Source organism: Myotis myotis, unplaced genomic scaffold (assembly GCF_014108235.1).
Source record: "Myotis myotis isolate mMyoMyo1 unplaced genomic scaffold, mMyoMyo1.p scaffold_m19_p_12, whole genome shotgun sequence".
In the NCBI taxonomy this organism is placed as follows: Eukaryota; Metazoa; Chordata; class Mammalia; order Chiroptera; family Vespertilionidae; genus Myotis; species Myotis myotis.
The window spans coordinates 56,268,588-56,289,726 of record NW_023416316.1 but is presented as its reverse complement, the minus strand read 5'-3'; the positions used below and the strand labels follow the sequence as shown (position 1 = coordinate 56,289,726).

At 40.8% G+C, this 21,139-nt stretch overlaps 1 protein-coding gene across 1 annotated transcript in view; it reads right to left on the bottom strand.

The window, feature by feature from the left end:
- Positions 1 to 21,139, bottom strand: part of CCDC171 (coiled-coil domain containing 171) — a 252,847-nt gene that overhangs the window by 113,488 nt on the left and 118,220 nt on the right. Inside the window, exons 18-20 of the mRNA XM_036331206.1 lie at positions 18,582 to 18,811; positions 17,111 to 17,293; positions 11,848 to 12,033 (exon numbers count right to left, since the gene is read on the bottom strand). Of these exons, the coding sequence (XP_036187099.1) occupies positions 11,848 to 12,033; positions 17,111 to 17,293; positions 18,582 to 18,811 (599 nt within the window). The remainder of the gene's footprint in view (positions 1 to 11,847; positions 12,034 to 17,110; positions 17,294 to 18,581; positions 18,812 to 21,139) is intronic.

Genomic DNA, 21,139 nt, shown 5'->3' with positions numbered 1-21,139 from the left:
CTCTTATACACCCTTTCAGATGTAAGCACCAATCTAAATAAATATGCATACCCTTAAAACACACACACACATACACACACATACCACTTAAACTATATTTTTGAACCAATAAGTCTGTTTCTTGAGCTCTTCCCTGAGAATATAAGCAGCTATGTAGTTAATTATAAGATGCTCATCTAAATTTTAATAATAAAAAATGAACAGTTTGAATCCCAACAACAGTAAAATAGTTAAATACATTTCAGCACATTCATAAAATGGAATATTGCATGGTTCATTACAACAAGGTGTTTAAATCCTATATAATAAAGAGGCGATATGCAAATTGACCCTCACTCTGTCACACCATCACAAGATAGCTGCACCCACAGTGGAGACGAGTTCCTGTAACGAGCCATAATGAGCAATCAGCAGGGATGTCAGGCTGCGTGGTGTCAGGGCAGGGCAGGGGACCTGAGGCTGTACCCCATGCTTGGTGGGGCTTGACGGGGGACCTCAGGCCATGCCCTCACCTGGCGGGGCTTGACAGGGGAACCTCGGGCCACGCCCCCATCCCCGACACCAGGCCAGGGGACCTGAGGATGCGCCGGGAGACCTGAAGCTGCACCCCCCAACCCAGCAGGACTTGATGGGGGCCCTGAGAATGCTGCACCCTCAACCAGGCCGGGCTTGACGGGGGACTTGAGGCTGTGCCCCCTGCCTGGCGCCAGGCCGGGGTACCTGAGGCTGTGCCCCCTGCCCAGCAGGGCTTGACAGGGGTGGGGCCGGCCAGGTCTGGATCTTGCCCAATGGGGTTGGGGCCAGTGGGGTCTGGGTCTCACACAATTTCGAGGTGCACACGGGTGGGCGGGGACTTGACTCTGGGTCCCACAGCATGCCCCAAGCTCTGACAGGAGGAAGATTTTCATATACATTTTACTAATTTTCTTTCATCTCTAACACTTCTATTACAGAGAAAGGGAAAATAGCAATATTAAAATATTTTCTCTAACTAATTCCCTTTTAATGTGCATGAATTTCATGCACCAGGCCACTAGTATTTTTAATAAATGTCAATCCCATTCTCCCAGTTGCTAAGGATCATCCTTGATTCATCTTTCACACTTCACATCTAATAAAATTAGCAATTCCTTATGTTTAACCTTCACAAAGCAAATATATCCAGAATTTCACCATTCTTTACTCCTACCACCCTGGTCTAAGCCACCATCATCTCTGGTCTAGATTATACTGTTAGCCTGATGGATTTCCCTATTTCAACCAACAGTCTAATAAATGCTAGAACGATGCAAATGTAAAAGTAAATCACACCACTCTATAAAAAAAAAAAAAAAAAACAGGATGTAAAACTATATATATAGCACACTTCCATTTATATTTGCCAAAATCTTAATAATGTTTTTATATGGGTGATAATGGGATTATATACACTTTTTTGGTTGTTTTTTTGGTGTGTGTGGTGTTGTTTTTCCTTTTTTTCCTGTATGTTTAAAATTGTTCTTACTGTGAGCATGTTTAATTTAAAAAAAAAATAATGTTTATAAAAATGTTTAGACAAAGTTGAACTGTATGCTTCAAAATACTATAGCAGTATAAATATATATTTTAAGTAGTACTTAAAATATCATCTAACCCAAAGCTAGTACTCAATTAAGAAACATAATTCTAATCTCAGATTACTACTCACTGAGAACAAATTTAAACGTGGAAAAAGGTATTTTAAAATTACTTATGAGAACGTAAGTAATTTTGCGGGGGGGAGGGGAATTATGTCATAAGTTTAAAATGAAAAGATATTCTTTTATTTTATTATATACTTTTCTGTTGTTCAGTCTAACAAATGGAAATAACTTTTTATGAAGCCTTTAGCTTCTAGCTTAAATCTTGGTCTGTTAAATTACTATTTTTTTAATGATGTGAGAGCTGTTGTTTTCTTAATTCTTTTTTTCTCTGACCTTGAAATATAATTGACTACTTTAAAGGTCTCAATGGTATAAGTCATTAGGAAGATAAAAATATATGTGATTAAAGTAAAAAATGATAAGGCTTAAATTAAGTAATGATGTTAATAATCCTACTTTATGAAAATGGGTTATGTGATAAATTTTAATTATTATTATAATCAGGGTTTAGCAACTAAAAATGGTTTAAATTTTTTAAAGTCAATGAATTTTTAAAAGTTTACTAGAAAAAATACAGCTGTAATTCAAAATTATTAAATGACTTCACTGCAACATTCATATACCCTCAGAGTTTGGCTAATAATTTTATTAATAATATAAAGGTTATGGCATTTTTTTAAATAAAAAGAAGGTAAATATTCATGAAATGTGACCCTTTACACAGTTACTATGACTCCAAAAAATCTTTTCAAATTATTCCATTTGAAATTTGAAAAACATACTCCTTTTTCTTCTTGCTTCCTCTTTCTCATTCATATGTAATTACGTTTTGAGACTGAAAAATAATAAAGCACAGAGGTCATTTTCTATTCAAATTAAGACAAAAGCAATAAAAAGCCAAAGCAGCTACAAAAGGTGAGGAATGATACAGGGTGCTAAGAGGAGGCATGAGTCTTTGAGACCCTTAGAGGCTGCTGCAGCTCGATGGGATAGAAGTAAACAGATGACAGAAATGATGATGAAAAAGGCATGTGAATAAAAGCTAGATCAGAGTTAGACAAAACTATCTGGGAGACTTGTTGTGAATAAATCCTTGATTTTTTCCATAAGTCATTCTCTCTCAACCAATGTCTAGGATTTTCATGGGCAGAATTACAAAATTGTGACAATTCATAGAATTTAAGATTTTGTACTAGTTTCAGAAACTCTCATCCATTATTGTATCAAAAATCCCACTAACCACTAAGATGTATGTAGTCCTTTTAATTAAATTCACTATATCCCCACAAAACCAAATACCATAGTTCCCACACAGTTTATTTTTGAAGAAAGGTAAATCAGGAGGTGGTTTTATAACTTTATAGAAAGACTAGAGGCCTGGTGCACAAAAATCGTGCATGGGGGGGGGGGTCCCCTCAGCCCAGCCTGCACCCTCTCCAATCTGGGGTCTCTCTCACAATCCTGGACCACTGGTTCCTAATCGCTAACCTGCCTGCCTGCCTGGTTGCCCCTAACTGCCTCCCCTGCAGGCCTGATCACCCCTCACTGCCTCTGCATGCCAACCTAATTGCCCCTAACTGGCCCCCTTGCCGGCCTGGTTGCTGTTGCCCCTAACTGCTGCCTGCTGCCAGACAGGTCACCCCCAACTGCCCCCCTGCTGGCCTAGTTGCCCCTCACTGCCCCCCCTGCTGGCCTGGTCACCCCCAACTGCACACCCCCACCGGCCTGGTCGCCTCTCATGGCCCCCTGCTGGCCCGGTTGCCCCACGCAGCCTGCTGTTCAGTCGTTTGGTCATCACTCACTAACCCCCCTGCAGGCCTGGTCGCCCCACGCAGGCTGCTGTTCGGTCATTTGGTTATCCCTCACTAACCCCCCTGCTGGCTTGGTCACAGACAGCCATCTTGTGAGGGTGTGAAGGTTAATTTGCATATTACCTCTTTATTTTATAGGATTCTTTGTTTTATCAAGTGATCCTATAAATATAAAATATTTTAAATTTTTCTATAAATGATCAGCACACCAAGTATGTTTCAGATGTGATTAAAAGTTATCAGAATTTGATACCTAACTTTTCCCAGGAAAAATACAAAACAAACATAACTATCACTTTATTCTAAACCTAAATGATTGTCATTCTTAATGTCAAACTTGCTAGAGAGATAGCAAAATTAAACAAATCTGTATTCATAGAAGCAATATCATTTCAGACAAGTCCTTCAGTTCCTCCTTACTCTAATCTAAAATATTTTTTAAATAACACAAACCTAATGCCCATCAGCAAATGGACAAACAAATAAATGGTGCCATTTACAGTACGGAGTCTTGTGCATCAATTAACATGATAGATAGATCATTTAAAGCTTGTTTAAGGCTCAGAGAGGAGGAGTCTGTAATATTCCAGACTCTCGGTTTCTTGTGCAACACAACTGTCTCAAAAAGTTTGGTAGGCTTTCATCTGTTTGCTTCCAGTCAGTGCCATGTGCCAATAAATACACTAACGTTTTTTCTTGGAGATCATACTCACTACTAGTTTCCCTGTTTCCAAATACACAGACATGGTGGTTACCTTGAGGACAACTGAGAAAACTGGTTAGAATAAGAGAACTATATCCCTAATTTGTTCTTTGCTATGATTATGAGACATAATGGACTCTTTCTAGGCTTCATATTTCTAGATAATCTCTCTCTCTCTTCCCTTTTACTTATGTTCACAAGCCAACAAATTCTTTCCTGGGTTCATCTTTCTTGTAAGACCTTGTTCAAAGCAAAATGTCAAAGCTAACAGATAGTATAATCAATTCTTTCCAACTACTTCCCCTAGAACTATAGGATCAGTAGTCCTAAGTTACCACAAGTACAGTTTTATCAAATTTTTTGCCATAGCTTAACATGAATTTCCATCTTTCCACCCCTGATATGTTTCCTCACCACAAACTGCCTGATCTCCGAGCCACTGCCTCAGACTTTATGTATTGGTTATAGCAGCAACCCATTCTAAGGAACAAATGTATACATTAGCTCCTACAAGTATTTTACCCACAGGTTGATTCCCTCATTAAAGTAACTCTTTCACCTACTCCGTTAACATGGAGTGTCTACTACCAAACAGAATATGAGGTATATACTAGTAAAGCATAAAAATATGTAAGGCAGGATCCAAGATAAAATGTTAGTCTTATTAGTTACTAAATTTAAGTCCAAGTTTACTTGAAATCAAGAAAAAAAATACATTGATGTAGCTTTTGTTTTCTTCTGAACTACTGTACAGCATATAAAATATTGTTGCCTAACAAAACTGCCTCAGAGGTCCAGTAGTACTAACGATATTATAGGCCAGGCCAACAACATAAAATACCTCAAGAATAGTTTGGTGGAGTGGGAGTGGGGGGGAGGGAAGAAAAACAAAGAAATCTTTGGCTTATTCCACTTCTTTCCATACTACATTTTCCATATTCATTTGTCTATAGTTACCAAGAATAGAGAGGTGTGCTATAAAACTAAGAACTCTAAGTCAGTGAAGAGAACATACTTTGAAGGCAGGAGCTACAGTTAGAGTTCTTAGGGAATTTTATAACTATTAAACTAATTCCATTAATTCAGGATCAACAATAGAATGACCTTATCTTTCCTAAACCCATAGACTTAAAGATTTTATCTTTGTCTTTGTCATCCTATAGTCTTATTACTATGTATTAATGTGTTTATTTGTTTTTATTTATACTGCTCACAATACAATGGGTTCCTTTAATCTGAGAAGTTACTCTGTCTTTAAATCTATAAAAATTTTAGTCATTCTTGCTCAAAATATTGACTTACTCTGATTCTGTTTCTGAACGTTTATTACAAATTATTCTATTTTCACTTTTATTAAGTAAATCTCATTCTCTTTTTCTTTTCTATTAACTTCCTATTACCCATCACTCTGACCCTCTGCAGAGCATTCTAAGTGATTTCCTCATCTATCTTCCAATCCACTGATATCTTTCTATCTATATCTACCCAATATTCAAACCATTCACTGAGTTTTTCATTTCAATGATGATTTTCATTTCTTGTCTTAAAATTTCTATTCATAGCTTATTTCTCAGAACATTTAAAAACATTATTTTTAAAATATCTTTTAAACTACCTTTCAACATTTTAAATAGCAATCCTACTACCTGAGTGCAAATTTTCTCATCTGATGTACAAGTCATTTCTTTACATGCTTTGTGATATTGAATTTCCCATTAAAGTCTCTAGTGTGTTCTCTGAAGCATCCCTACTGAATATTTTAAATTTCCTTCTACGCGGTCACGCTGGTTCTACAAGGGTTGGACCACTTTGAAGATAATTCTCAACTGAACAGTCCTTGGACAAGAAGTAACATAAAGTACTTTCTTATGTGGCACAGGCCTGGGGTTCCAAATTCTTTTTCCTACCCAATGTCCATAGTAGACATCAAATTCCCCTGTAGCTGGCAGGCAGTGACATTCTAGGCCCCATTTCACAGTCGGGCAGCCCTTTCTGACTCCTAGCTTCATACAGGTAGCTCTTTCCTAGTGCAGAGAAGAGAGGGGTTGAAGCCCACATTTCCCTAATGTTATGATAATCAACTCTAGCCTCTAGCTGGGATTGCACACCTCAGTGAGCTATTTACACTTCAGCTCTCTCTTGTTTGGTTTTGAATATCCTTTTTATTTATATTATCTGAGCATTTTGCTCAATTTGTTTTAAGCTTGGCTGAATACTCCAAAATGCATGTGTTCAGAGTGAGAAGGGAAGTCATGTCACATTAGCAAAATTTGATAACCAAAAACTGACGAGGATATAATGAGAGAGAGAAATTAAAAGATAATCATGACTAGGAACATAAATTTTAAAATCTTAAGGGAAAAATTAACAAATTCAGTGCAACAATTGTATTTTTGTAAATCATCACAACTAATCTGGGTTTATTTCAGGAATGTAAGGCTGGCCTAATATTACAATATTGAATAATGTACTAGTATTACATGAGTCAGCATATTTTAGATAAGAAAAACTTTGTATGCCACATATATTCTCTGTCACATATTCTTCTTTGGTTTGTTTATTTGTTTATTTTTTATGGTCCTTTAAGCATGTAAAAACCATTCTTAGCTCACAGGCCATACAAATACAAGCCATGGGACTTAGTTGCCAATCCCTGATATAATTCAACATGCTAACATAGTAAGAGAAAAATCCTATCTAATAATAGACAAACATACCTCCGCTACACTTCCCATTGGCTAATCAGGGCGATATGCAAATTAACTGCCAACAAAGATGGCAGCTGGCAGCCAGGCAGCTGAAGCGAACATGAGGCTTGCTTGCTCCAGTGATGGAGGAAGCCAAGGTTCCCCGCCTGCCGCAGCCGGGCTCTGAGCTCCAGTCTAAGCAACAATGTTGCAATTATAGAAGCTAAACAAACCCCAGATACCTGATTTCAGCCAGCCAGCCTCGGAGCTGGAGCTGCAACAAAGTTTCAATTACAGAAGGTAAATAAATCCCAGAATAAAAAAAAGAAAAAGAAAAAAAAGGAGAGACTGGAAGCTTCAGTTGCAGGCTTGGCCTGCCTGAAAACAGCCCTCAGCCCCTCATCCAGGCTGGCCAGGCACCCCAGTGGGGACCCCCACCCTGAAGGGGGTGCAGGCAGCCTGAAAACAGCCATCAGCCCCTCATCCAGGCTTGCCAGGCACCCCAGTGGGGACCTCCACCCTGATCCGGGACACCATTCAGGGCAAACCAGCTGGCCCCCACCCGTACACTAGGCCTCTATCCTATATAGTGAAAGGGTAATATGCAAGCTGACCCTAACAGCAGAAAGACTGGGAATGACTGGTCACTATGACACACACTGACCACCAGGGGGCAGATGCTCAATGCAGGAGCTGCCCTCTGGTGGTCAATGTGCTCCCACATGGGGAGCTCTGCTCGGCCACAAGCCAGGCTGATGGCTGTCAGTACAGCGGTGGTGGTGGGAGCCTCTCCTGCCTCCTCAGCAGCGCTAAGGATGTCTGACTGCAGCTTAGGTCTGCTCCCCGCTGGCAAGTGGACATCTCCCGAGGGCTGCCAGGCTGCCAGAGGGATGTCTGATTGCCATCTTAGGCCCAATGCCCCCAGGGAGCAGGCCTCAGCCAGCAAGTGGTCATCCCCTGAGGGGTCCCAGACTGAGAGAGGACACAGGCCAGGCTGAGGGACGCCCCCCCCCCCCAGTGCACAAATTTTTGTGCACCAGGCCTCTAATCTATATATATAAAAATCCAGCAACTGGAATGGCAGAACGACCGGTGTCTATGAGATGCACTGCGGCAGCCAACCAGCGTGATCTAGGCCCTGATCCGCCCGGCTGGCCCGGCCCCCAATCAGCCCCCAACACCCTGATCGGGGCGGGGCCAGATGGCCAACCACCCGCCCTGCCCCCTGCCAGCCCGATGGGTCCCCATTGGGGTGGGCCAGCCAGACCCCACCCATGCATGAATTAGTGCACTGGGCCTCTAGTATTTATATAATTATCTCAAAAGAGGCACAAAAAGTATTTTATTACATCCAACATTCATTCATGATTTTTTAAATAATGCATAATATAGGAAGATAACTCCTTTAACACAATAATGATTATCAACTAAAAACCTGTAGCAAACTTCCTTGTTGATGGAGAAATATTAGAAAGATTTTCTTTAAGACTGGTAACAGGACAAGGATACCTACTGTTTCCATTTATACTCAGCACTGTATCCTAGCCAGTACAGAAAGAAAGGGAAAAAATTAAAGGGTTAAGGTTTGAAAAGGAGAGACAAAACTGTCACTATAGAACAAATAATATTATGGTCTAATTAGAATTCCCTACAAAGTACAGATAAAATATTATTCAAACTGATAAGAGAGGTTAGCAATGTGGATGAATATACGATAAATATATCTATTTATTCATGTGCCAGTTACTTGGCTGTTCTTAGTCTGAGGGGACTCCTGAAGGAAGTAAATTAGGCAAGCTTTCTTCCAGAAAAAAAATTTACATTAGCTTCTGTCTAGACACTACTGACCTAACATTCAGGTTATTAAGCAATTCCTTAACATGGGGGTCTCGGGTTCAAGGCCAAATCAGCTGGTGGACCCCAAAGCTAGGTCTCCTACTTCCAGCATTGGACTTGGTATTTGCCAGCAGGTCAAGTCCAGCATCTGCTCACAGTGCTAACTTTGATTCCCGTTCATTGGGATTTGTTGGTCTTTTTATATTTTTATTCTTGGGATTTGGAGATTTCCTTTACTCTTTTATTATTATTACTATTATTATTATTATTATTATTATTATTATTATGAGATTTCATTTACTTATTATTATTATTATTATTATTATTATTATTATTATTATTTCAGAGAAATAGAAACATCAGTGATGAGTGAGAATCACTGATCAGCTGCCTCCTGCATATCCCCTACTGGGTATCAAGTCTAAAACCCGGGCATGTGCCCAGACTGGGAATTGAACCATGACCTCCTGGTTCATGGGTTGACACTCAACCATTGAGCCACACCTGCTGGGCTCCTTTACTCTTAATACAAGAAGGGTCTTATCCAAAATCTAGCAGTATCATAAAGAAAGGCCATTTTGAGCATCAAGTCCAAAGTATGATTTATAAAAACCATTACATATAGCACAAATGCTTAAAAACAAAACCCCAAATGTCAAAAGTGGTTGTTTTCAAATTATGTTATAAGTACTTTGTTTTTCCTTCTGTAGTTTTCCATATCTTCTATTCATGATCTTATTTTTGTTTTTATAAGGAAGAACAAGCAATATACTTTTTTTAAAGAAAAATGACACATAAAAATACTATTCGTTCAAGTATTATTGAAAAACAGAAGAATATTATCAAGCATATACTTGCTTTTCAAACAGTATCTTAATTAATTATCATAAAACTTCTGGAACTTAAGTATCATTATCTCTAATTTTGCAGAAGAGGAAACTGAGGTTCAGAAAGGTTAAATTATTTGCCCAAGTGACAGAACTGGGATTTGATTTCAGACATACTTGTTCCAAGGCCAGTGCTTTTTCTACAGAATCATGCTGCCTCCCGCAAGAGAGCATTTTCACATTACCACCTGCTACTTCTAATTAAGAGGTAGTAATTAAACAATTCTCCACTCCTGACAACAATATTTAAGCTACAGGCATTTTAAAGAAATTAATACAGCTTTTTATCTGCAGGAAGATACTATCACTGAACACAAACTACAAGCTATTGCAAGGAGAAAAGACTCCAATATGACATAGTTATATGCTTACTCAAAGCATGGTTAATTATACTATACTAGAGGCCCGGTGCACAAAAATTTGTGCACTCGTAGGGGAGGGGGGGCCCTCAGCCCGGCCTGTGCCCTCTCGCAGTCTGGGACCCCTTGGGAGATAACGACCTGCTGGCTTAGGCCTGCTCCCGGGTGGCAGAGGGCAGGCCCAATCCCTAGGTGCAGCTCCTGGTCGGGCTCAGAGCAGGGCCGACTGGGGAGATGGGGCGCCACCCCCTGTCATTCACAGAGCAGGGCAGATTGGGAGGTTGCAATGCCACCCTCAGTCACTCTCAGGGTAGGGCCGATTGGGGGGTTGGGGCACCGCCCCGTCACACTCAAGGCAGGGTCGATGGGGAGGTTGCAGCGCACCCCCTGTCACGCACAGAGCAGGGCCAATCAGGAGGTTGGAGCACTGCCCCCTGTCACTCACAGAGCAGGGCCCATCAGGGGGATTGGGGCTCTGTACCCTGTCATGCACAGAGCAGGGCCAATCAGGGGGTTGGGGAGCTCCCCCCTATCAGGCACAGAGCAGGGCTGATCAGGGCGTTGGGGCACCTTCCCCTGTCACGAACAGAGCAGGGTGGACAGGGAGGTTGTGGCCCCGCCCCCTGTCACACACAGAGCCGCAGGGCGATCAGGGGGTTTGGGCGCTGCCCCCTGTCACGCTGATCCCGGTGCCGGGAGGCCTCGCCGCTCCGCTGATCCCGGTGCTGGGAGGCATATTACCCTTTTACGATATAGGATAGAGGCCTGGTGCATGGGTGGGGCTGGCTGGTTTGCCCTGAAGGGTGTCCTGGATCAGGGTGGGGGTCCCCACTGGGGTGCCTGGCCAGCCTGGGTGAGGGGATGATGGCTGTTTGCAGCTGGTCACACACCCTTCAGGGTGGGGGTCCCCACTGGGGTTCCTGGCCAGTCTGGGTGAGGGGCTGAGGGCTGTTTTCAGGCTGGCGGGTGACGGAAGCTCCCAACCACTCCTTTTTTTCTTTTTCTTTTTTTATTCTGGGCCAGCTTTAGCTTTGAGGCTTGGCTCCAGCTCTTAGGCCTCCGCTGCTGAAAACAGGTACCTGGTTTGTTTGGGTTCTATAATCGAAACAATGTGTAACTCCAGCTCTGAGATCCCGGCTCACTGAAAGCAGGTTTCTGGGATTTTGTTTAGCTTCTATATTTGATACAATGTTTCTTAAACTGCAGGCTCAGAGGCCGGCAAGGCAGGCAGGGAACGTTGGTTTCCTCCGTCACTGAAGCAAGCAAGCCTCATGTTAGTTTCAAGCTGCCTGGCTGCCGGCCGCCATCTTGGCTGGCAGCTAATTTGCATATCTCGCTGATTAGCCAATGGGAAGGGTAGCAATCGTACGCTAATTACCATGTTTCTCTTTTATTAGATAGGATGGCCAACATTGCCAACAAATACCATAGTCCTAAATCTATTAATGAAATTTTCTAATGACAACTATTTTATTTTCCCTTCTAGAGACCTTTCCCACAAATAGATGACAGGGAGGGAGAACAGCTCTTCCGAGGCAAACCTTCTCTATCCCTAAGCAGGCTCTTACATAAGAATCAGAGACCTAGACCTGGAACCTTTCAAAATCCAACAAGTATGTGGAGTTTCAAGGTCTGGAGGGTGTAAAACAAGTTTTTAAAAGTAGGGTGTGGGGGAAGAATCAAGAAAGAAAAATGAAATAAAGAATATTATTACTGAAAAATCTCCACTTTGTTTTCAACTAGCAAGTAAAACCTACTTTTACATTTTTCAATACATGTGGAATTGAAGTCCCAGAACCGTGTTTCATTCCATCTGTATAAGCTCTTAGAGAATAAAAATTTCATATCTTGGGATCGGTTCCCTGCTCAGGAGATAGACATGAGTCCCTCAAGGACCCACGCTTAGAGGAAACAGACCATTATGCAAGGAATGTTTTCCTACCTTAACCGCTTCTCCCAGAGTTTGGTTTTTGTCAGCTTCCTCACTGGAATGCAATTCAAGTCTATAATTCAACTCCTGTAGTTGCTGTGCCTGTTCATTCAATAGCATTTGTGCCTGCTGTTCCCGAAACAATGCATTATTCAGTTCTTCACATGCACTTTCAAATTTCTCATGGGTGATCAATTTCTGAAATAAGTGGAAAAAAATCAATTATCAGCTAACTGCATTTTGTATCATTTAATCTTCAGAACTGTATTTGCTAACATAAAGAGTATAATACAAACGTTTGTAAATGTCTGATACATGACAAATGTACAATTTGTTTTGTAAGTCAAGATAAAAAATAATCACTCTGGTTTTTAAAGCACAACGGCCATACTTTCAACGTTATCATATTTAGTTAAATAAAATCTTGGGAAACTTATTTCAAGTAAATCCACAATGTTCAGTTTAAATCTTGATATATAAGCATGTTTTATAAAGATTACTAGAGGTCCGGTGCACAAAATTCATGCACTGGGTGGGGGGGTCCGGCTGGTCCACCCCAATGAGGGCCGATCAGGCCGGACAGGCGGGGGGGGGGGGGGGGGACATGGGAGGTCGGCTGCCCCCAGGGCCGCGGGAGGTCAGCCGGCCCCACCTTGATTGGGGGGGGGGGGCGATCAGAGGCTGGGCTGGCCCAGGGGAGGGGCCACAGGAGGCTGGGGGTCCGATTGGGGCTCCGATTGGGCCAGTTGGCTGCCACAGTGGACATCACAGTGACCGGTCGTTACAGTCATTACAGCATTACAGTCACTGGCTTTTTATATATATAGATGATTGTGGGAATTAAAGCCTTAAACAAGTTTCTATGCATCTGAAAAATATACATTAGTACAGTTGAATGTGGACTTTACCTACCTCTGAATTTTCTGACAAATGAGACAAAAATAGAAATGTGCTTATAGTTTCCTCTTGGGTCAACAATAGCAAGCATGTGGTTCATGTAGAGAGAACAATTTGCTGGAACTCAGTTTGAGGATAGATTTATACATGGGTCTTTCTATATTATCATATACTCAGTTTTACTTTGGCATCAGTACCTGGCCTGCTACCTCCCAGAAGCAACTGGTTTTTAACTATTATTTGCCTTTTCAAAGGTGAATATAATGCGCTCCTCAATACTGATTAAGTTTCAAAAGGCAACAGTAAAAATAGATTCCTAATTATTAACCTAAGTTAATAGAAAGTAATGAGAAGGATCAAAAGGCACATAGGAAAGATGCCTCATTTCCTGGGCACAAGTAGTAAAGGTATAGCTAATATATTACTGATACTTATACAGTGTTTTTTTTAGGGAACACATCTTCTCATTCCCTCTTACAGCTGTCTCACTCTCCACATTGTCCCATTACACTCTGAAAACATCTACTATAAAACCTCCTCTCTACACTCCAGCTCCATTTCAACTTCTTACTCTCCTTCTATTCCCCAACACCATAGCACTCTTCTGGGACTTGTGAACAAATATTTTTGTACTTCGTCTACCTTTCACTCATTATGTTGCTTTAAATTGTTGCTCCTTGTCATCAGACCATTCTGTCCTTTGCAATCTACTTGACTTCTATAAATCAAGATCCCTGCCATTTTGCAGGACTTCTTCCCCCCTCCTCCAGAATTTCTCCTTTAGCAAAAACTTAGCTAATGTAGCCTCTCTCGTCCATCTATCCCTCCTGGAGAATGCCTCAATTCCATCCAGCCTTCTGCAAACAGGATCAAACAAGTATGGCAATGTAGAATAACAGAGAGGGTGTGTGAAAGCAATTGTAAGAAGCTAATAAAATAAGATCATGGCAGTTAGCTGTCTAAGAACAACTGTTCGTAGATGAACATGGTATTCCAAACCGATAAAAGTGCTGAGTAGCTTTTGGCAGACTGAATGTTAAGTTACAATTTTAGACCAATCTAAACAAGCTATTATATTTTCCTCATACACCGTTTGCCTGAAATCAGTGAAAGATGAGTGGCAGCAGGTACATTCCCCATTCTTAAAGAGAAAAACAGCATATTTTTCCCAATCTATTACATTTTTAATAAAACAATCCTTTATTAACAGAACTGGATATGAACATTAGCCACTACCATGAAATGGTTAAAAGTAGGAGTTTTAGAGCCTGACCTGCTAGGCAAGTCACTTAGCTATGCTGTGCCCCATATTCCTCGTCTGTAAAATAAAGTATTGAACTATTATTGATATGAGAGAAATAAGTGATTAGGGTGAAAAATAAAGTGATTAGGGTGAACGCCTGATATATATCTATTAATATGTGATTAAATGTTAAAAATCGCACTCACTAAGTTTGTGGATGCAAAAGGGGCCACATACTAAACCTGACAAGCTCAGAGGAGGCTGCATGGTGGGCCCTACAAACTCAGAGACTGAAAGCAAACACATAGAATGGTCTGAACACAAACATTCCTCACTAAAAGAGGGTCACGGGGATAGTCATGTCCTATTCCTGTGGCTTCCTTGACAAAGGTCAGTCTTTACCTTAACTGAGCCTGTCAGTTGTCCTTTTGCATCTAAGATAACATACCTTTGAAATGTCAGAGTCATCTCTGCCAGACCCCCTCAGGGCACACTGCCAGCACCAGAGCAGGAGACCACAGAACCCTGCACTTGTTATCTTGTTCCCCTCATTGCACTCTATGTGCTGTACGTGTTAATTAGTAACAATCCCATTCCCACCAACATAAAAGAAGTGCAGTCTCTTCATTTTACTTTTTATCCAATCCTAGAGGCTTTGCTTTCTCCTGCCCCTTAATCTACTACCAATGAATTCCATGTAACCTTCCTTTTATGTCTTCTCCTTGGCTGTAATGTATTAAAAAACCTGCAAAATTGACATCCTCGAAAGCATTTTCTCAATCCACTGAGATTTTGCTCCCCAGCAATTATCATCTGTGAGACCCAAAATCATAAAAATTCTCTATAGGTTTGAATGTTTCTTACATCAACAATTTTATACCTTACAATTGTATGTCAAAATATAAAAATTACATATCTCATTCCCTCAATTATTACTTCCATTAATTCTATTTTTATTTCTACACTTCAGTTGAAGGAATTCACACTAAATATTTCATGGAACATATTCTTAGCTTTTGATACAAGCCAGTTATTCAACCAAAGCCCTTAAAAAGGATTTTGTCACCTTCTAGCAACTTTTCTTCAGACTCTTATAACCTCTCTAGATTCTGGAAACTGAGCCCTGACAACTTTCAAACTAATCAAAGATAAGATGTTAACTTATTTTCCTAATACTTAAATATGAACTAGGAAATCTTATTGTGTAGAATACCCAGAATTTTTCAAACATATTACAGGGAACAACATATTATAAAGGATCTTCCAATTTTCAGGAAGTCCACTATTAGCTAAACCTATTTATAGTTGCCTACATTCTAAATCTCAAATTGCATCAATGGCTGTCTCTTTCCATTTTGGCAGACCATCTCAAGATCAAATTTAGTTAGTATATGCAACTGAAAGAAAATCAAAAGGAGAGAGACACACACGCTGAAGGAATTGGCTTTTTAAAGTATACACAACAGCTCTTTAGGATTTAAGTATGGCAAAACATTTCTGGAAAATAAGTGTCTATAAGTAGGGAACAGTCAAATTTTGATGCACTCATATGAGAGAATATTAATTTATCTAAAATAAAATTAATAATAAGTGGCACAGGAAAATGTTTGTAGTACTTTAAAAATATAAAAAAGTAGTATTTTAACTCTATATTCCTATCTGCACATATACACAGAGAAAAATGCAGGGAACAAAACACATCCACGCTTCAAAAGTGGTTGGTCCTAGGTGGTAAGATTAGAGGGATTTGAACTTTCTTCTTTATACTTGTTTGTATTTTCATTTGGATATTATATATTACCTTTATCATCAGGAAAAAAAATAAAGCAGCTCATACAATTTTCTTCTCTGAGCAAACAACTAAGAGAATGAAGGGGGAAACTGTACTGTCTTTAGACATTCATCAAAAAGAAAAATGAATCAGAAAGGCGATTCATGATTACCTGACGTGCTGAATTTATAAGAACTCTCCGCCCTTGAAGGTATAGCTATTTGAAATAATATGTAACATTAGCAGTTTACATTATCATAGCATCCATAACTGAGCTACTATCTGCCGCTGTCTTGGTTACAACAAATGTGAAAACTGCAAATTACAAATTAACCAAAAGGTACATTTAAGCTGAAGTTAAGCTTGCAAAATTTAGGTTTCCCAAGAGGGGGTACACAAAGTACCTTGTTGGTAGGTTTCAGAAACCAATTTTGTATTCATATTTATATTGTCTATCATCAGTTATATACAGTTTTGAAGTTTCAGAGTCATACTTTAACTCAATATTCCTATATCCATATTAGGAACATCAATGTTATAAGTAACCCAACTGCAAGTAGAATATTAGATACCTGCATTTTGTTATGCTTCATGTATTTATACATTTCAATCTTGAGCTAATGTTATTTGACATAAGCCTTTCTTTTCTCAGCTATCTTCTGCTTTCTTAAATGATGCATATAAATCTTTAATAGAAGTTAGATAAAATGAATATTTCTTTAGAAAATCAACTTGATTTCATACTGAGTAATCTAATTTACTCAAAATATTCAATATAAAAGGAAAAGAGGAAAAAATCCCAGCCCCCACTGCAAACATCAGGCTCCTCCATTGGGGCATTTTTTGTTTGTTTATTATACATTTGGGGGCTTATTTGCTATAGCAGTTAAGCTATCTTCATTGACTCTCTTTTTATACTTTCAGAGCATAAATTTTAACAGCATTATGAGTTCTGCTGACACAGAATCAGTATTCCTTTAAGCATCTGGTATAACTCTTTGTGTAAATTAGGATATAACTGACATATAACATTGTATAGTTTAGGTGTACAATATGTTAATTTGATAAATTTATGTGTTGCAATATGGTTACCGCTGTAGCATTAGCTAACACCTCTATCATGTCACATAATTATTATTGCTTTTCTTATGGTGAGAATGTTTAAGATGTAGTCTCCTTACCAACTTTGAAGTATGAACTACATGTTGGGGTATTTCAGAAGGGAAGTATTCTGAAGAAAAAGAAATCTTAATGACACTTCAAATTATTTGAAACAACTTAAGTTAAAGAAAACAAACATACACACACACAATCAAAGGAGAGTTCACCAAAGCCATACATACAAAACATGTATACATACTTACAGAGTGCTTAAATTCATTTAATTGCATTTGGAGACCCTGGGCTTTGTCAAGCTCCTTTTTCATCTCATTCACATTTCGTTTGAATTCTGTGACTTCTAAGCGCAGTGAGCGGCGCTCCACTTCTGCTGTGTGCAGCCTTTGTGTAAATCCAAAGATTTGCTTCTGTAACGATGCTGTGCTTTTCTGTTGTTAAACAAGAGCAATTTTACAAGAAGTAACTACAGACTTACTAATAAATCAATAGCAATGGCATTTACCAAATTAAATGTAACTCAGGTTAAACATAGAACAACTAGAGAGCTGGTGTACGAAATTCGTGCACTGGGGGGTGGGGTTCCCTCAGCCCAGCCTGCCCCTCGGTCCGGGAGCCCTCAGTGGATGTCCTACTGATGGCCGCAGTCTGGCAGCAGAGGCTCGGAGCAGGTGTCCCGAGTGTGTGTGTGTGTGTGTGTGTGTGTCTGCTGGGGCCTGCCCCCAGCCACGCCACAAAGGCTCGGAGCAGTTGCCATGTGTGTGTGTGTGTGTGTGTGTGTGTGTGTGTGTGTGTGTCCCCACTGGGGGTCTGCCCCCAGCCACATGGAGGCTCAGAGCAGGCATCCCGTGTGTGTGTGTGTGTGTGTGTGTGTGTGTGTGTGTGTGTGTCTGCTGGGGGCCCCCCCCAGCCACAGCGTGGATGCTTGGAGCAGGCGCCCCTCTCTGTTGATCTCTCAGGCTCCTGGCCTCCACTACATGTTGTACTCTCCCTTGCGCTGTGGCCAGGGTGGGGTGCTGCCTGCAGGCCGTGCTTTCCTGATCGCTGCGGCGACCCAGCAGCAGGCACACACGGGAGCTGCCTGCAGGCCGCCCTTTCCTGCTCTGGGATCACCACGGCGACCCAGGAGCAGGCCTTGCTGGGTGCTGCCTACAGGTGGCCCTTTCCTGCTCACCGATCACCATGGGGTCCTGGCTAGGGGCGGAGCTTAGGCAGCACGGGACTTAGGCAGCACAGAGGGGTCCCGGATGGCGGCTCGCGCTGTCCCGCCCTGCCTGCAGTATGCAAATTAGCCGCCATCTTTGTTGGTGGCTAATTTGCATATCTCACTGATTAGCCAATGGGAGGCGTAACAAAGGTATGGTCAATTACCATCTTTGTCTATTATTAGATAGGATAATTTGGTTTATATGAAATGAACAATTAAAGAAATAATCTAGATGGCTAGAAAGTAGAATTTTCAGTCATTGACGTTTCATACAGTTCCGCTGCAGGTCACTTTTAGAGACCAGTCAATTCATAACTCATGCCAGAACATTTGTATTTGGATATCTGGACACTTATTTGGAGGTGGTTTTCCTTATTGAATTAAAAGATCACAAGAAACCTAAAGGAAATCTAGATACATTTGTGTACAACTAACTTAAACTTCAAATAAGTCTGATTCAGAATTACATTCACAAGTCCAAAAGTCCCTACTTAACAAAATTTCATACATACCAAAACGGGCACATGGACCTGCAGTCCGTATTTCAGGGCCAGCGTGTTCACTTTATGAAGTCCACGGGCCAACCTCTGAACCAGGGAATCCTTTTCTACATGTATAATACTCCTGCTGCTACTGTGCGAAGGTAAGCTCTCCATTGCCAAACTAATTTTATCCATGAGTTTTGCAAAAGAATTCTTGGCTGCACCTATAAGTAAATGTCCACAAATTCTAGAATTTGGATCTTCAAAGAAAAAGGGGACGGGGGAGAGACAGAAAACCGTAAATTGTCTCTTGTTCATTTTACAATACTTCTAATCATAACACAATACAATTTTCTCAATTACATAATTTCCATTCACCTGTAGAGATTTATTCAGAAAGTCTCCTCCCACAATTTTCACTGTGAAAAAGGAATGCAGAACATAGCTTGCCTACAAAACACTATATCTAAAAAAATCTGCATGTATTTACAGTCATTCAAACTGACCATTATGATACTAAAAATGTATCACTACTCTTTTCTTTGTTTTAAAACATAATATAAATCCATTTTCTATTTCCAGCTACTGAAGCTTGTTACCTTAATGTCATACTATTTATACTCTCAGACAAGAAAATATAATTTGGCTTATTCAAAGGCAATTAAAATGTTACAACTACAATTACTTATTTCCCCACAGGATTTTGGTAATCATCCTTCTCACATAATGGGCTTAAGGTCCCTGCATATCCAACATGGTCTGTTTACTGCTAGATTCATCAGGCCTGTAATTCATAATTGTGTTTAATGTTGATAAATAAAATTGTCAGTGCTTTTTCTACTAATTAGTATTCCAGATAATGCTTAATAGGTTTATTTATGCCTTAATAAAAGTCATGTAATTTAGTTTTCCCTCTGCTAGGCAGGTCTTAATCTGTCATTACTTGTCTTATGATACTATCTGTGTAAAATGACAAGCAAAGAGAGATTATTTAAATTCAGTAATATACTGTTCTATATTTCAAGTGGCTCTGATTTCATAGTTAATTTAAATCTTGTGGTTACATCAAAAGCACACAAAAAAGTATATTTATCCAATAAAAATGTTTTATAATTCTAAGAATGCATATGGTTCAATACTAAAATGCAACATTGAGAAGGTGATTGGTCAATATCTTCTGTCATAAGCAACCATTTCACTGAAGCCCAGTGTTCAAAATTTTGAGTGTTTTATTTCTTTTATTCCTCAATATATAAAAGAAAAGGTTTTTTTAAATTTATGCACAGTCAGAATTTGAAAACTATATTGCTTATAAGTTATTCATAAAATATACATTATTAATTGGATAAAAGTATATCTTCCATTTAGAATTTGTTTCTATCAGTTACTGATGCAATGACTTCTAAGAATATGGGGTAATCCTATCTATTGAAAGATTAATATGCAAATTAACCATCACTCCGACACAAAGATGGCAGCGCCCAGTCCTCTCAGCCCCACTGGAGTCCTCCAATCCTGGGGGGTGGCCGCTGAGAGCGGGGCCTGCTTGGCTATTGCCATGGTGACCAGGGAGCAGCCAAGCAGGCCCCGCAGACAGCAGAGAACCACGGGGAGCAGGCCTAAGCCATCAGTAGGACATCCCCTGAGGGCTCCTGGATTGGAGAGGGTGCAGGTCGGGCTAAGGGCTCCCCCCGCCCACTCCCTGTGCATGAATATTCTGCACCAGGCCTCTAGTAAGTTTAATAATACTAAACTACAGCACACATTTAATAGGTCACTATTGAATAAATGAACAAACAGTGAATTTTATTTTATCTGTAATACTAGAGGCCCGGTGCACAAAAATTCATGCATGGGGGTACCCCTCAGCCCAGCCTGCCCCCCCTCACAGTTTGGGAGCCCTCACAGGATATCCTACTGACAGGATATCCATGGGGAGTGGGCCTAAGCCGCAGTCTGGCCTCCCTCTGTGGGAGGCAACCAACCAATCAGGTATATAGATACTTTCTGGAGGCAGCATGGACTCCTTCCTTATTTCTTCCCTCTGTGGTTGGAGAACAGGAGACTAAAAGGTGGAGAAAGAACTGTGGCCAGGCCTGGGCTTTTGTAGGTGGCGGAAAGAGGGAGAGGTCTGGGGAAAGTCTAGACACATTTCCTTCGATTGTCCTCCCTTCCTCCGGGCCCCTCCCTCCGTTTTTTCCTTCTCGTGGTGGACGCTTGGGCCTCAGACCAACCAGAGCCCAGCAACAGTGGGGTTCAGCCCCCTCACTTCTCGGCTGAATGTACAGTCACCTCACATTCCAAGCGGGGCTGTTTTCAAGTGACTAAAGCGCTGGAAATCCACAGCTCCCTGCCTCTCCCCTCTCGGTTTCCTACTTGGGTTGGTTGCAAAGTTCACCAAGACACCAAAGCAGCTCTGCCCTGGTAGTTCTGCACTGGCCCCCTCCCAGGCCCCACTGGGCACTCCTCCTTGAGTCTCCAGGCCCACAGTCTGCCCTCAGGGAGGTCACCTGGAGCCCATTCCCCCGGGCAGGTGTGGCAGAGGGGTTGACTTAGAGAGCTGGAGGAAGATGGCAGAGTAACAGTTG